This window comes from Alligator sinensis, unplaced genomic scaffold (genome assembly GCF_000455745.1).
Source record: "Alligator sinensis unplaced genomic scaffold, ASM45574v1 scaffold573_1, whole genome shotgun sequence".
In the NCBI taxonomy this organism is placed as follows: Eukaryota; Metazoa; Chordata; order Crocodylia; family Alligatoridae; genus Alligator; species Alligator sinensis.
The window spans coordinates 3515468-3529432 of record NW_005841877.1 but is presented as its reverse complement, the minus strand read 5'-3'; the positions used below and the strand labels follow the sequence as shown (position 1 = coordinate 3529432).

The following is a 13965-nucleotide window of genomic DNA, read 5'->3' as shown; positions in this document are numbered from 1 at the left end:
AAAGGACAAACTAGTCCAAGAAGGGAGCGAATAACAGTTGCTCGGTGATTCTTTTTTGTATTGAGATTGTGTGATCCTCTCTACAGACTGCTGATCTTTATGCAGGTGTAGACAAGAAGAAATATTTTACAAGACTAATTTATTGCCAGATTCTGCCCTCAAATTCATTATTTCTTTCTAAAATAGGGGCACATACATATAAAATGGGATGTAATCCTTGACATGATTAAAATAACTAGAACTTATGTATTGTCAATCTTCTTTATTACCATACAGTTAAAATATACTTCTAGGAACATAACATTTAAGCCAAAAAAAATCAAGCAAGTCTTGCAATCATAGCAAAGTTGTGTATTTATGATTGGTACACAGATTATATATGAGCCAGCTAGAAGTCTTTCTATTATTACTAGAGCTTCAGTGTACATTTCATAACTCCTGCCCTTGTTTCTGGCTAGGGAGACAGTGTAGGTAGAGTAAATGGAAGCCAGAAGGCTTGAGTTCTATTCTGACCTGCTGTGACTGATTTGACTCATGATTGGAGCATCAGCCAAGTGGCTTAAATCAAGTACAAAGCCACTACGTTATTGTTAAAGACCCTGATGTTGATACCTTGTGTTACTTTGGATTGCAATGCATGTATGTTTGACTCCATTATGCCTCTAAGCACAGCTTTCATGCACAATTGCATTTTTCTGTCGCTTGCGATGGCCAATACGTGTTCATAGACTTAATAGATTTCACAGATATTAAGGCTGGAAGGGACCTTGTGAGATCATCGGGTCCAGTCCCATGCCCAAAAGGCAGGAAGTCAGCTGGGGTCAGATGACCCCAGCAAAATAATCATCCAAATGCTTCCTGAACATGTCCAGAGTAGGTAGTTGCACAACTTCTGGGGGAAGTCTATTCTAGACTCTGGAGACTCAGATGGTAAAGAAGTATTTTCTTATGTCCAGTCTAAAACGGTCTTCTAGCAGTTTGTGACTGTTGACCTTGTCTTCCCTTGGGGTTCCCTGGTGAACAGACTTTCTCCCAGATCCTGATGCACACCCCTTGTGTACTTATAGGCTGCCACCCACTCTCCCCTGAGCCTATGCTTCTCCATGCTGAAGAGTCCCATGCCTCTCAGCCTCTCCTCATAAGGCCTCCTGTCTTGACCTCTGATCATGCGCATGGCTCTCCTTTGGACTCTCTCAAGCTTCTCCACATCCTTTTTAAAGTGTGGAGCCCAGAATTGGATGCAGGACTCCAGTTGTGGCCTCACCAAGGCTGAGTATTGAGAGAACTGTTGTTTACAAAAGTTAGTTTTGAACAATACACCTTACAGACGTAACTAAAATGTGATAAATATTCATAGATTCATAGATGTTAGGGTCAGAAGGGACCTCAATAGATCATCGAGTCCGATCCCCTGCATAGGCAGGAAAGTATGTTGGGTTCAGATGACCCCAGCCAGATGCCTAGCTAACCTCCTCTTGAAGACCCCCAGGGTAGGGGAGAGCACCACCTCCCTTGGGAGCCCATTCCAGACCTTGGCCACTCTAACTGTGAAGAAGTTCTTCCTAAAGTCCAGTCTGAATCTGCTCTCTGCTAGCTTGTGGCCATTATTTCTTGTAACCCCCAGGGATGCCTTGCTGAGTAGAGCCTCACCAATTCCCTTCTGCGCCCCCATGATGAATTTATAGGCAGCCACAAGGTTGTCTCTCAACCTTCTCTTGCGGAGGCTGAAGAGGTCCAGGTGCCCTAGTCTCTCCTCGTAGGGCTTGGCCTGCAAGCCCTTAACCATACGAATGGCCCTTCTCTGGACCCTCTCCAGGTTATCCACATCCCTCTTGAAGTGTGGCGCCCAAAACTGCATGCAGTATTCCAACTGCGGTCTGACCAGCGCCCGATAGAGGGGAATTATCACCTCCTTGGTTGTGTTTGTCATGCATCTGCTGATGCATGATAAAGTGCAGTTAGCTTTGCTGATGACTTTGTCACATTGACGACTCATGTTCATCTTGGAGTCCACTAGGACTCCAAGATCCCTTTCTGCTTCTGTGCTGCCGAGCAGGTCACTTCCTAGGCAGTAGATGTGCTGGACATTTTTCCTCCCTAGGTGCAGCACTTTGCATTTCTCCTTGTTAAATCGCATTCTATTGTTTTCTGCCCATTTGTCCCACCTGTCCAGGTCTGCCTGTAGTTGTTCCCTGCCCTCTGGTGTGTCCGCTTCTCCCCACAGTTTTGTACCATCCGCAAATTTGGACAGAGTACACTTTGCTCCCTCGTCCAAGTCACTGATGTAAACAGCGAAGAGTATCGGTCCAAGGACCAAGCCCTACGGGACCCCACTGCCCACGTCCTTCCAGGTTGATACCAACCCATCCACCACCACTCTCTGGATACAACCCTCTAGCTAATTTGCCACACACTGGACTGTGTAATCATCCAAGTCACAGCCTCTTAATTTGTTCACCAGTATGGTGTGGGATACCATATCGAAGACCTTCCTGAAGTCTAAGTAAACTATATCTACCCCTACTCTTGTGTCCAGGTGTTTTGTAACCTGGTCATAAAAAGAGACTAGATTAGTCAGGCACGATCTACCTGCTACGAACCCGTGCTGGTTTCCCCTCAGCATAATTTTTCCTGCTGGGCTCTCACATATATGAGCCTTTATAATCTTTTCAAAGACTTTACCAAGGATGGAGGTGAGACTGACGTGGCCTGTAGTTGCTTGGATCCTCCTTCGTCCCCTTCTTGAAAATAGGGACCACATTGGCCCTTTTCCAGTCCTCCGTGACCTGGCCCATGTTCCACGAGTGCTCAAATATTCTTGCCAGTGGCTGTGCAATGACATCAGCCAGTGCTTTCAGTACCCTCAGATGGAGCTCATCCGGGCCTGCCGCCTTAAACACGTTTAGTCCTTCCAAGTGACTCTGCACTATCTCAGGGTCAACGCTTGGTGGTCTGGCACCCTGCTGTTGTCTCTCTACGATCCCATTGTGAGACTTGTCTTGCCCCTCATTTAGGAACACTGAGGCAAAAAACTCATTGAGGAGTTCAGCCTTGTCCCCCCTGTCTGTCACCAATTGCTTTTTCCCATTCAGCAGTGGTCCTATACCGCCCTGGGCCTTCCTTTTACTCCCTATATATCGGAAAAACAATTTTTGTTATCCTTAACTTGGGATGCCATCCTCTGCTCCATGGTAGCTTTGGCCTTTCTAACTGCCTCCCTACAACTGCAAGCTGAAGAGTTATACTTCTCTTTAGTAATTTTTCCCTGTTTCCACTACTGATATGCCCCCCTTTTTGCCCTCAGGCTGCTCTGGATTTCTCTGGTCAGCCGAGGAAGCTTCTTGGCCCCTTTCCCTCTTTTCCTCCTTATCGGGATTGTCTCCCTCTGTGCCCTAAGGATCATTTCCTTAAGGCACAGCCACCATTCCTGGGCTCCCATCTTGCCAAATCTCTTACTCTGCAGTGTGTCATTGACTAAACGCCTGAGCTCGCTGAAGTCAGTCTTCCTAAAGTCTAGCACTTCCGCCCTACTAGTTACCTTTCCCACTCGACTCCTTATGGTGAATTCTATTATTTGGTGGCCACTGTCCCCAAGGTGACTACTGATCTGTAGGTCCCCAACCATGTCATCCCCTGTTGCCAATACCAGGTCCAGTAAGGCATTCCCCCTAGTGGGACCATGTACCTCTTGCGTCAGGTGGAGGTCCTGTACACAGGATAGGAACCTGCGCGAATGGTGGGAATTTGCTGTCTGCCTCTCCCAGCAGATGTCAGGGTAGTTTAGGTCTTCCATGACTACTGCTTCCCTAGTCTTTATGGTCTCCGAGAGCTGCTTTAGGAGTTCCAGATCTAGTTCTTCCCCTTGGTGTGGGGGTCTGTAGCAGACCCCTACCACCTAATCCCTTTCCCCTTGACCTCCATGTATTCTAACTTACAATCCTTCTACTTTCTCCTCCTCCAATTCCATTTTGATAAGGGTCGATGTATAGCGTTCCTTGACATGGAGCACAACCCCTCCCCCTCTCCTCCCTACTCTATCTTTTCTGTATAGTTTATAGCCCTCAATGTGTAGCGCCCAGTAGTGGGTAGAGTCCCACCAGGTTTCTGTTAAGCCCACTAAGTCATAAATGTTTTCTGTAAGCAGGAGTGCTAGTTCATCCTTCTTGTTCCCCAGGCTCCTAATATTAGTGAATAGGCACATGAGCCCTGTGATTGGTGCCTTTGTTTCCCGCCGGCTCTGATGCCCAATGGTCCCCTTATTGCTTACCTGCTTATTGATTACCTGTGCTATACTGCTGGATGTCCCATGGATTGCAGGTTCCTGATGTTCTCCTTCTTCTGCCTCCCCGTCCCCCATCTGAGCTAGTTTAAAGCCTGACGTAGGAGATCAGCCAACCTGTTGGAGAAAAGACTTTTACCTTTCACTGAGAGATATTCATACGTTTGTAAATACTTGGAAGCTTTTAGCATTGGTTTTTGTCATAATGACTTTTTAAAATTGCCTACAGAAGAGGCTGGCAACCATTTTAACTCAGCCTGATTTTAACATGGGCCACCACTGCCAATTTTCTACCCTGCTGCCACTGCTGTCTTAGCTCTGCAGGCCAGTTAAATTTCTTCATGGGCCAGGTCTGGCCTGTAGGCTGTCATCCCTGCCTTATATACAGATTTCCTGCAACACACAAAGGTTTAATGGACAAATAAACTGAATGTGGCCAACCTGTTAGTGCAGCACAGGGTTAAGATGTGTCAGGTAGCTAAAAGGAAGGTGTGTTTTTAAACCATTTAGTTCTTCAGGCTCTGTTGTGCCGCTGGTTTTAATTCATACTTATCTACATAGTGAATTGCACAGGGTGAAATTGTACCTGCAGTATGCCTATTAATAAACTTTTTATATAGTGAAGTGATAGCTGCTTCAAAAGTATGCCAAATGACAGCTCAAGATGAGGGTAAGCTGGGCACCATTTCCTTTAAAGTACCTGGAAAGGTAGATTGGGAAGGGATAGGAAGTTAAGGGAGCTCTAATTTTTCCTGAAGCTGTGATGGTGACAGCTGGGACTGTCTGTCCAACAGCTGCTTGAAAAATCATTTGTTAGTCTGTCCTGGCATGGCATTAGGGTATAAACAGGTTTTGCCTTTGTGCTGCCATAAAAAAAAATTATGGTGGTACAGAGGCCAAGCTAAGAGATGTCCATGTCCCTTGTCATGCCACAAATGCCCCAGATTTGTGACTGCAACATGGGTAGTATGATGATGTGTCAGTATTTGTGGCTGACGTCTGTTTGCTTTTAAGGTGGGAGAGTATGGGCAGCCCAGAGCTGCCCACGGTTGTCCCCCAACCCCAGACAGGTACTCTTAGGGGCCTGAATTTTCATTCCCAGGGTACACTAGAGCTGGCTTTCCCTGGTTACAGAGATGTACCCTAGAGATTACCCAGGGCGCATCTGCAAGAAGGTAACACCTCATTTGTTGTTCCACAAGATCAACGGGTGGGACAATGGGTAAGGTGTATTTTGCCCAGTGAAGCGGATCATCTGTGCCAGGAACATCCCAGCCCAACTGAATCACTTCATTTGGCGATGTCTATTTATACCCTGAGATAAGAGTATGATTAACACTTGCATATCTTGCCAATTCTGCTTGTGGCAGCAAACATATGGCTGTACAAATACATTTCTGAGCAGAATGCACAACTGTTTCACTAAATGCATACCATGTTATTTAAAAAATGTAATTAGTTTTCTTACCTAATTTGTCCAACCTAAGTAAAGAACTAATAGGTACACTACTGGTTTCTTAAAAATTGTTTCCTTATGTTCCATCTGTACTAACTGCTGAGCATGCCAGAACACTAGGAAAGCAGGAAGTGAGGACTAGCAAAATGCCACACTACGTTTAACTTTGTGATCTGTACTATTTTTATCTTTATAAAAATATTTCATATTTTTATATTTTCCCCCTTTTTTTTGGCAGTGTTTTAGAGGACTTTGCTGCAAGGGACCACCTCCTCCACGACCCGAGTATGACTTGGTTTGTATAGGTCTCACGGGTTCTGGCAAGACAAGTCTACTGTCGCGGCTTTGCAGTGAGAGCCCAGAGAATGTAGTGTCTACAACAGGTATGATGTTGTAGTTAGGATGAATTTTGCTCACTCAAAAGTTCTGTTTCTTAGAATTTAGGATAACTGTTAATTAAATCATGGGGGGGTTTAAAGAAAAGAGAAACTTCTTGAATACTTTTTTCTATTAAGAAATTAGGATGCAGTTGATAAGGGGTGCAGGAAGTAGTTAACTGATATGCAGATTAAAGCTATCCTTTTCATTTATTTGTTTGTTTATTTTTTCAGTTTAAATATTGAGTGACAGTTTTAAAAGTTTTTTTTTCTGATGCATTCCTATCAGTTTTTCAAATAGAACTTATAATGTATTCCTCTGGCCAAACTTGATGCAAGGTCTGTGTTATGTGCATTTGGAAGAATAAGGGCATCTTTAAATCGAGATGACTTGCGCTGCAAGCTTGGTTGAACATAGAACTCAGAATTTTTGACAGCTCTGTACCTTTGGTACAGTATTTTTTTAAAGTAGCCTTTTAAGTGGTTTGAATTGAGCAATTAACCCATTAGTTGTGATGAGTTTGTCTTTTTTTTGCAGTTTGGTGACATTCTTCTCTGGAGAATTTTTATGAAAATATATCATCTGCTGCATTTCATAAGTAACATAGTTCTTCACTAATGTCTGTTGCAGAGTAATTGTGATAGAAATTGTTAATTTCTAAAGGTTCCTACCCCCTGTGGATTTTACCATAAAGACAAAGAGGGAAGAAAGAAAACCTTTGAAGCCTTATTTCTTAAGGGCTTTACTACATAGACAAAAAGTGATTGGGGAGTCATGGCTGGGGGGGTGGGGAGAATGTGGTAGTAAATGGGTGGGATGAAGAAACTAGAGGGCCCACATTGGATTTCCTTTTTCCCAGAGTCTGTTGCTCCTGTACTATGGCATGTGAAAATAGCCAAAAGAAGAAAATGTAATCAGTGGCCAGTAATTTTGACCACTGTTATTGTCCTCTGGGCAGGGAAGAAGAATAGAGCAGTAATGTTTTTAGATCAATAATATATTCTACAAAACAAAGATGAAAGAAAAATAAAAACCAGGCACGGCTGAAATTTAAAAATTAGGTCAATTGAGGAACCTAGAAAAAATATATAAATACAGGTGAATCTGAAAGCATGAGAATAGAAGACCATGATATAATAACCAAATTATAATTGTAATAATAATAGTAATAGGATAATGATAACAGCAACAATCATGATATTAATAATAAAAACAATACATGACAAAATGAATATCTGGCTATAGAACTCATAAGGAAGGTGGAATAGGTCATATAGAATTGAAGGAATGTTTTGTGACCTTAATGACTTAGTAAGTTTGACTTGCTAAAGGGAATGTACAGTAGTTATTTGGGAGATATTTATATACGTGTATGTGGTTTTACATTGTTCTCCTTCTGTATTGGGTTCTTAAGTTGAGCATTATTTTCCTTTAGCAACTCTAACTGGTTTTAAGTGATTAAGTTAACATATGAGATCATAATACAACTAAAAGAAAAAATAAAATAGATGCAAGGAAATGCTGTACCTTGCAAAATGCATGCTTAGTATATTTTGATCATGGTTATATTTACAATTTTAAAAGATTATAAACTCAGCCACTTCAGTGTGTAATGAAACATTCAATTGAAGTGGTTTAGAAGAAACTTGCCACATGGGCAGATTATTCCATATCTGTTCCATTCGGGTTTTTCTTGCACTTTGGTTTTGAAACATTCAGTTCTAGCCAGCACTGGAGTCAGGATATGGGAATATATAAAATGCTAGTTTGGGGAGGTATGGTCACTCCCTTGCTCCTATTTATCAATAAATAGAATACTGTATTGTTAGGTTTCTGCAGCCCTCAAAATGGACGTTAAAGTGGATTTGTTCAAAGATACTGGTTACATACACTTGATGATGACATGTATGTTTTACAAAACTGTATAGCATCTTTGAGCACGTTTGTTCAGGCAATCATAATTATTATGTAACGCTGGTTATGCATACTAGGCCTGTGCGAAGCGGCAAGTATTCGCTTCGGATTCCTCCAATTCGGGGGGACAGTGATTTGATTTGGTGATTCGAATCACTGTCCTGATTCGATTCAGACGATTCGGATCCGAAAATTCAGTGCCGATTCGGCGATTAGACTAAACAGGCAGCAGTCCTTACCACACTGGACACAGCTACCTCCAGCTGGTAAGTCTGTTGTGGGTGGAGGGAAGGGGCATGGGGGGAGGGCAGATCAATGTCCCCACAGTAAGGGAGAGATTGGGGTTGAGGCTGGGACAAGCTGTCCAGTGGGGCCAGAGGGGCATTGGACTTGTGGAAGGCAGGGGTCCTGCCACTGCACATTGCTGTGTGCCACTGCTCCAGAAGGGCATGAGAGCAGGTGTATGTCCCCGGATCTGCACAGGGCAGCCTGGGCCATCCTGCGCTCCAGATGGGTGGCAGAAGGCACTGGGAGTGGGGGCTGTGTCCTCCCACCACTTGCCCAGCCTCCCTGCACCTCTCAGACAAGCTGTAGGCAAGCAGTGGCAGGGCATGGAGGCAGGCGTGTGCATCCATATCAGGGAGGAGCTGGCAGCAGGGACTATGGGGAATTTTAAGGTGGCTGCAACCCCCCCCCCTCAATAGCCCCCACTCCACTGCACTCTGGGACAGGCAGGGCCAAGGCTGCGCTCTGGGCTGTGGCTGCGGCTAGCTACCCAGAGTACAGCCCTGGCTCCACTCCGCCTGTGGAGCACAGCCTGGCAGCAGGGAGCTGGGGCTAGCTTCCTGGAGCACAGCCCAGTCCAGCCTGCCCCATGCAGATCTGAGGGCATACAGTGGCGCACAGTGGTGGGAGCCCCCTCCCCGAGTCCCACGTCCCCCTGCCCTGGCTGGGCAGCTTGCCCAGCACCAGCCCCAATACCTCCCTCATTGTGTGGCCACTGATCTGTCCATCCCCTCCCAGGCCCCTTTCCTCCCCTCTCTACCCACCACAACAGACTTACCTGCTGGAGGCAGCCGTGTCCAGCATGGTGAGGTCTGCTACTTGTTTAGTCTATGGCCGAAACTATGAATTGTCACCAAATCTTTTCCGAATCAACTCGGAGACTTCCAATTTGATTCAGACCTTTTAATTGGTCTCCTGATTCAATTTGGATTTGGGGATTTAGCCGTTGAATTGGGCTGATTCTCTGAATTGAATCGGCTACTGAAGCTTCACACAGCTCTAATACATACCTATTTTTTATCCCTCCAAGAAGTACATTCCACCAAATTTCCACAGTCTATCTGGACATCTCTGATTTAATATAGGAAAAGGTTTCATTTCATATAAAATGTTCATGTTTTTTTACAAAGAGTTGTTGAATAAGTAATACAGACTTTAATAAGTCAACATAGACTGTTAGTCCAATGGATGCAAAGGTTCTGAAAGGCATAGGCAGCCGCATGGATGCACATATTGCCACTACTCAGGTGTGTGACATTCGTAATTTCTATGAATCATTTACTAATTCTTTGTAAGCCTTATTGTTGAGTAACCAACAACTAGGGGTGCACCAATAGAGATTTTGGGGCTGATACCGATAGTGGATTTTTAAGGAGGCATATTGGCCAATACTGATCCAATTTCTGATACCAGCCTGGCAGCTTGGAGAGCTGTGTGCAGCTGGTAAGTCTGGTGTGGTGGAAGGGGAGGGGGAAGGGCATGGGGGTGCAGATCAAGGCCCCCGCGGTGAGGGAGGAGTGGGGCTGGGGCAAGCGCTGCCCAGCCAGGGCGAGTGTAGGATGGAGCTGCGATTCGTCCAGGAGGTGCAGGGGGGAAGGGGGTGGCTTCCACCACTGTGTGCTGCTTGTCCAGGAGCTGCTGGTTTGGCACTCGCCTGCTGGTTCGGCGCTCATCCGGTGGCTCCCGCTGCTCATCCAGGAGGGTATGGGGGGGAGGGCGTGTGCCCCCAGATCTGCGCGGGATGGGCTGGGCTGGGGGCTGCGCAGGGCTCTTCCCACCCTGCCCCGTAAAGACCCGGGTGCACATGCACCCCTCCCCCCATGCCTTCCTGGATGAGTGGCGGGAACAGCAGCAGGAGCTGCTGGACAAGCAGGCAAGTGCTGGACCAGCGGCTCCTGGACGAGTAGCGTGCAGCGATGGGAGCCGCCCCCCTCTTCCCTGCGCCCCCTGAATGAGCCACGGCTCTGTCCCGTGCCTGCCCTGCCCTGGCTGGGCAGTGCTTGACCCAGCCCCAGCCCCACTCCTCCCTCACCACGGGGGCCTTGATCTGCCCCCCCCATGCCTCTTCTTTCCTCCCTCCCCTTCTACCACACCAGACTTACCAGCTGCACACAGCTCTCCAAGCTGCCAGGTTGTGCTCCTCGCTTCCTACATGCTACGCTGCAGCTGTTGACACGCACAGGCATTTATTGGCCAAATTATTGGCCACATCAGGCCAATTTCCAGTGCAATCAATTTTCTTTATAGCGGTGCCGATCCGCTATTGAACCAATGTATCGGTGCACCTTTACCAGTAACTATGTTGTTTAAAAATAAAGCACAGTATACAATTAGCTGACTTAGTGTCCTCTGTCTCTCAAAATCTTAGAGAATTTAGTTTGTATTATTGATAAAAAGACTGCAAAGATTCAGTTTCAGGAAAATTAGGTTAATGGGGATTGTTTAAAAGCATTCGTAGCCCATCTGCTTTTATTGTTCATAGTTCCTTAAACTTGTGCCAGAATATAAGATTGTGAGGAAGAAACTTTAATTGTCAAATTATTGCCTGAATTGAATTCCTTTTGCCAAGCTAATAAAACCCTAATAAGAGTTGTACTGACAATCTCATACTTCTTCTTGTGTTAGTTTTATTTTCTGTTCAGTGCTTCTTGTCTTCTCATGATATTTAATGTTACTTGGAGAGTCATCTGTCAAAAGTCACAGTGAACAAAATAGAAGTTTTTAATGGATATATTCTTTTTCAAATTGTCACCCAGTCAAATAGGATACTAACACTTTTTATTTTAATTTCAGGTTTTAGCATAAAAGCTGTGCCATTCCAGAATGCCATCTTGAATGTAAAGGAACTTGGAGGTATGACACTTAATTGCTTGCATAACTGATTGGTAGTTTTAAGTTCATTTGACAGTATAAAGACATAATTGATAACATCACTGTATGTGGATTAAGAGGAGAGGTGGCCCTTGCATCTTGCAGATTTCTGCTAGTGTTTTCTGTCACATTGTTATTCTGAAATTTAAAATAATGAATTGACAGACATTCATTTTAGAGGTTGGGTTATTATAAAGGCATCACAAGCTGAGGAAATGAAATAAGTGCTTGGTAAAATAAATTGAATTACACTTCAAAAAGAATATATAGTGACGGTGCTTAGTGCACCAGTTGCATTTAGAGGAGAGAAGGCTCTAGAAACAGCTCAGGCAGCAATCAGAGAAGACAGCTGACTGGAAGGGGGCTTGAGGTATATATACGCCCAGGGCCTGAGGTAGTTGGGGGCAGTCTTACTCCAGTATCTGATAGGGAAGGAGCCCCTGGGCAGGCTGCTGAGAGAGTGACTCTGGCTTGCACCAAGTATGTCTGTGGGCAGGCAGCCTCAGGGCTGGGAGTTCAGCTTTAGGGCCAGTGGAGCAGCCAGGATGCAGACTTTGGGTTGGGGAACATCTGGTGGATTGTGGAAGGGACTAAGGGGTGGTAAGGAGGTCCCAGCTGGCCCAGAGAGAGAGGGGACAGAGAGAGAGAGAATGGAGGTCCAGGGGGCCCAGAGAAAGCAGAGGGCTGGGAAAGAGAGCAGAGGACCTAGGAAGCAGGTAGGGCCAGGGTGCCTATAGGTCTCACTGGCCTCAGCAGGGCCAGGGCTTAGGAGGTGCTGAAGGTCAAGAAGAGCCATAACCAGAGACTGGAAGAGCTGCAGAGCCCATGGGTCTCAACTGGCCTAGGAGCAGGCCCAGGGTCTAAGGAGAAGGGCCAAAGGTCAGGAGGGCCACAGTTGGAGACCGAGGGGGCAGAGTGCCCATAGCCTACAGAGGGGCTGGTGAAAGGATAGCCAGCTACGATCTTGTAGCCTGTTGGGGTGGTTATGATTTGATTAGTATGTGTGACATTTGTGAGGGCGTAGATATTGGGGAGGATGGAGCCCACATAATTAACTCTTAGGACTATGAGCACAGACACCTACATTCATGTGAGACAGGCTCAGGGAGCCGTGAGGCAGCCTCCCTTTATCTAAAAGATAAATACATCACGGCATGGCAAGAAAGGGGAAGGGGAGATGCCCCAAAGAGAGCAAAGTCGATAAGGGTTGAGGGGGCTCCAGAGGCACCATGGCCACCCCTGGAGAAGGACTCTGTTATGTATATTGTATACAAAAGCATTCTAATAATATAAAAGCCGTGTCTGTCAGTCGTTTCATAATGATTTATTCATGCTCTGGCTGGCTGACTGAAACAGCCAATTGGAGTGCGAATAAGCATTCGGACAGGAGGTGGTGGCATGGCGGAGCGCTGCCATGATAGCGGGGGGCACGGGGGGTGAAGCTCCCTGGAGGTGGCGGCAACGGAGTGGGCGCTCATTGCAGGTCGTGATGATGGAGCAGGGACAGGGGGCGAGGCCACCAGAGCTGGCCTTGCCCCTCCTCCCTTGCTCCTTGCAGGTGACAGCGGCAGCATGGTGGGGGGTAAGGGGGGTCAGGACGCCATGGTGGGGGGAGGTTAGGTCACTGGCGCTGGCCTTGGCCCACTCTCTCCCCTTCCCCCTTCTGTCATCACTGCCTGTAGGACTGACGCAGCAGCGGTGGGGAGAGGAGTGGGCCTGATGTGTGGGGGGGGGGAGGAGCGGGTGCGCTGTGGCGGTGGCAGTGGGGGGAACAGAGGAGTGGACCCAGGCCCAATGTGGGGGGTGGGGGGAGGAGGAGCAAACCTGAGCAGGGGGAGAAGCCAGCGCGCCATGGCAGTGGGCGGAGAGCAGTGGGCCCAGCCTGCCCCGGACTGACATGGCAGCGGCAGGGAGAGGCGAGGAGCTGGCCTCCTCTCCACTTCAGGCCTGGGCCCACTTCTCTCCCATCCCCCCACTGCCGCCAGGTCAGTTCAGGCCCACTGCTCCCCCCCCAGCCCTGGCAGCCCAGCGTCTCCCCACCCTTGGGCCCGGTTCTTCTCCACATCAGGCCCGGGCCCACTCCTACTCTCCCCCCACCGTTGCGACGGGGAAGGGGGGAAGCGGGCCCAGTCCCTAAGCAGCAGGAGGGAATGTGGGAGCGGGCCTAGACCTGGGCAGGCATGAGGCTCACAGGGCTCCATCCCTGCCCGTCATTCTTGATGGGCAGTTGGCTAGTATTAATTAGGGCTGTGCAAAGCAGGCTGTATTTGATTCGGATTTGGCCTGAGGCAGGAACAGTAATTCCATTAGTTGATTTGGATCGTTGTCCCCAATTAGATTTGGCCAAATCTGAATCTGAAGATTCGATGCTGATTCGATTTGGCCATAGACACAGCTTTAAACGTCTTTTCGATGTACCTCGAGGTACCAGTGTGGCTCATAAATGCTGCGATGGTGGGGTGGATGGAGTGTCTCACAGGAGTGCATGGAGGTCCTCCACATGCTTGGTGGCGAACCCAGAAGTGGACCGGAAATACTTCCAGTCTACTTCTGGGTCTGCCAGGGAGTGCACAGGGGGAGCATAGCACAGGAGTTGGGATGCATGTGTCTGGGCATTGTTCTTATCACCATGGTATCTGTACAATGTCTGAGATGCTATTCAGCTCTTCATTTCATAGATTCATAGACTTTAGGGTCGGAAGGGACCTCAATAGATCATCGAGTCCGACCCCGTGCATAGGCAGGAAAGAGTGCTGGGGCTAGATGACCCCAGCTAGATGCA

General features: G+C 47.1%; 1 protein-coding gene across 4 annotated transcripts in view; it reads left to right on the top strand.

Moving 5' to 3' along the window:
• ARL15 (ADP ribosylation factor like GTPase 15) overlaps positions 1-13965 on the top strand; it is a 358539-nt gene that overhangs the window by 132324 nt on the left and 212250 nt on the right. For all 4 annotated transcript variants that reach the window (XR_003092511.1, XM_025196136.1, XM_025196137.1 and 1 more), the window contains exons 5-6: positions 5974-6118; positions 11106-11165. Coding sequence is in view for 3 of the 4 variants with exons in the window: in XM_025196136.1 (XP_025051921.1) it covers positions 5974-6118; positions 11106-11165 (205 nt within the window). In the remaining variant the exon portion in view is untranslated. The remainder of the gene's footprint in view (positions 1-5973; positions 6119-11105; positions 11166-13965) is intronic.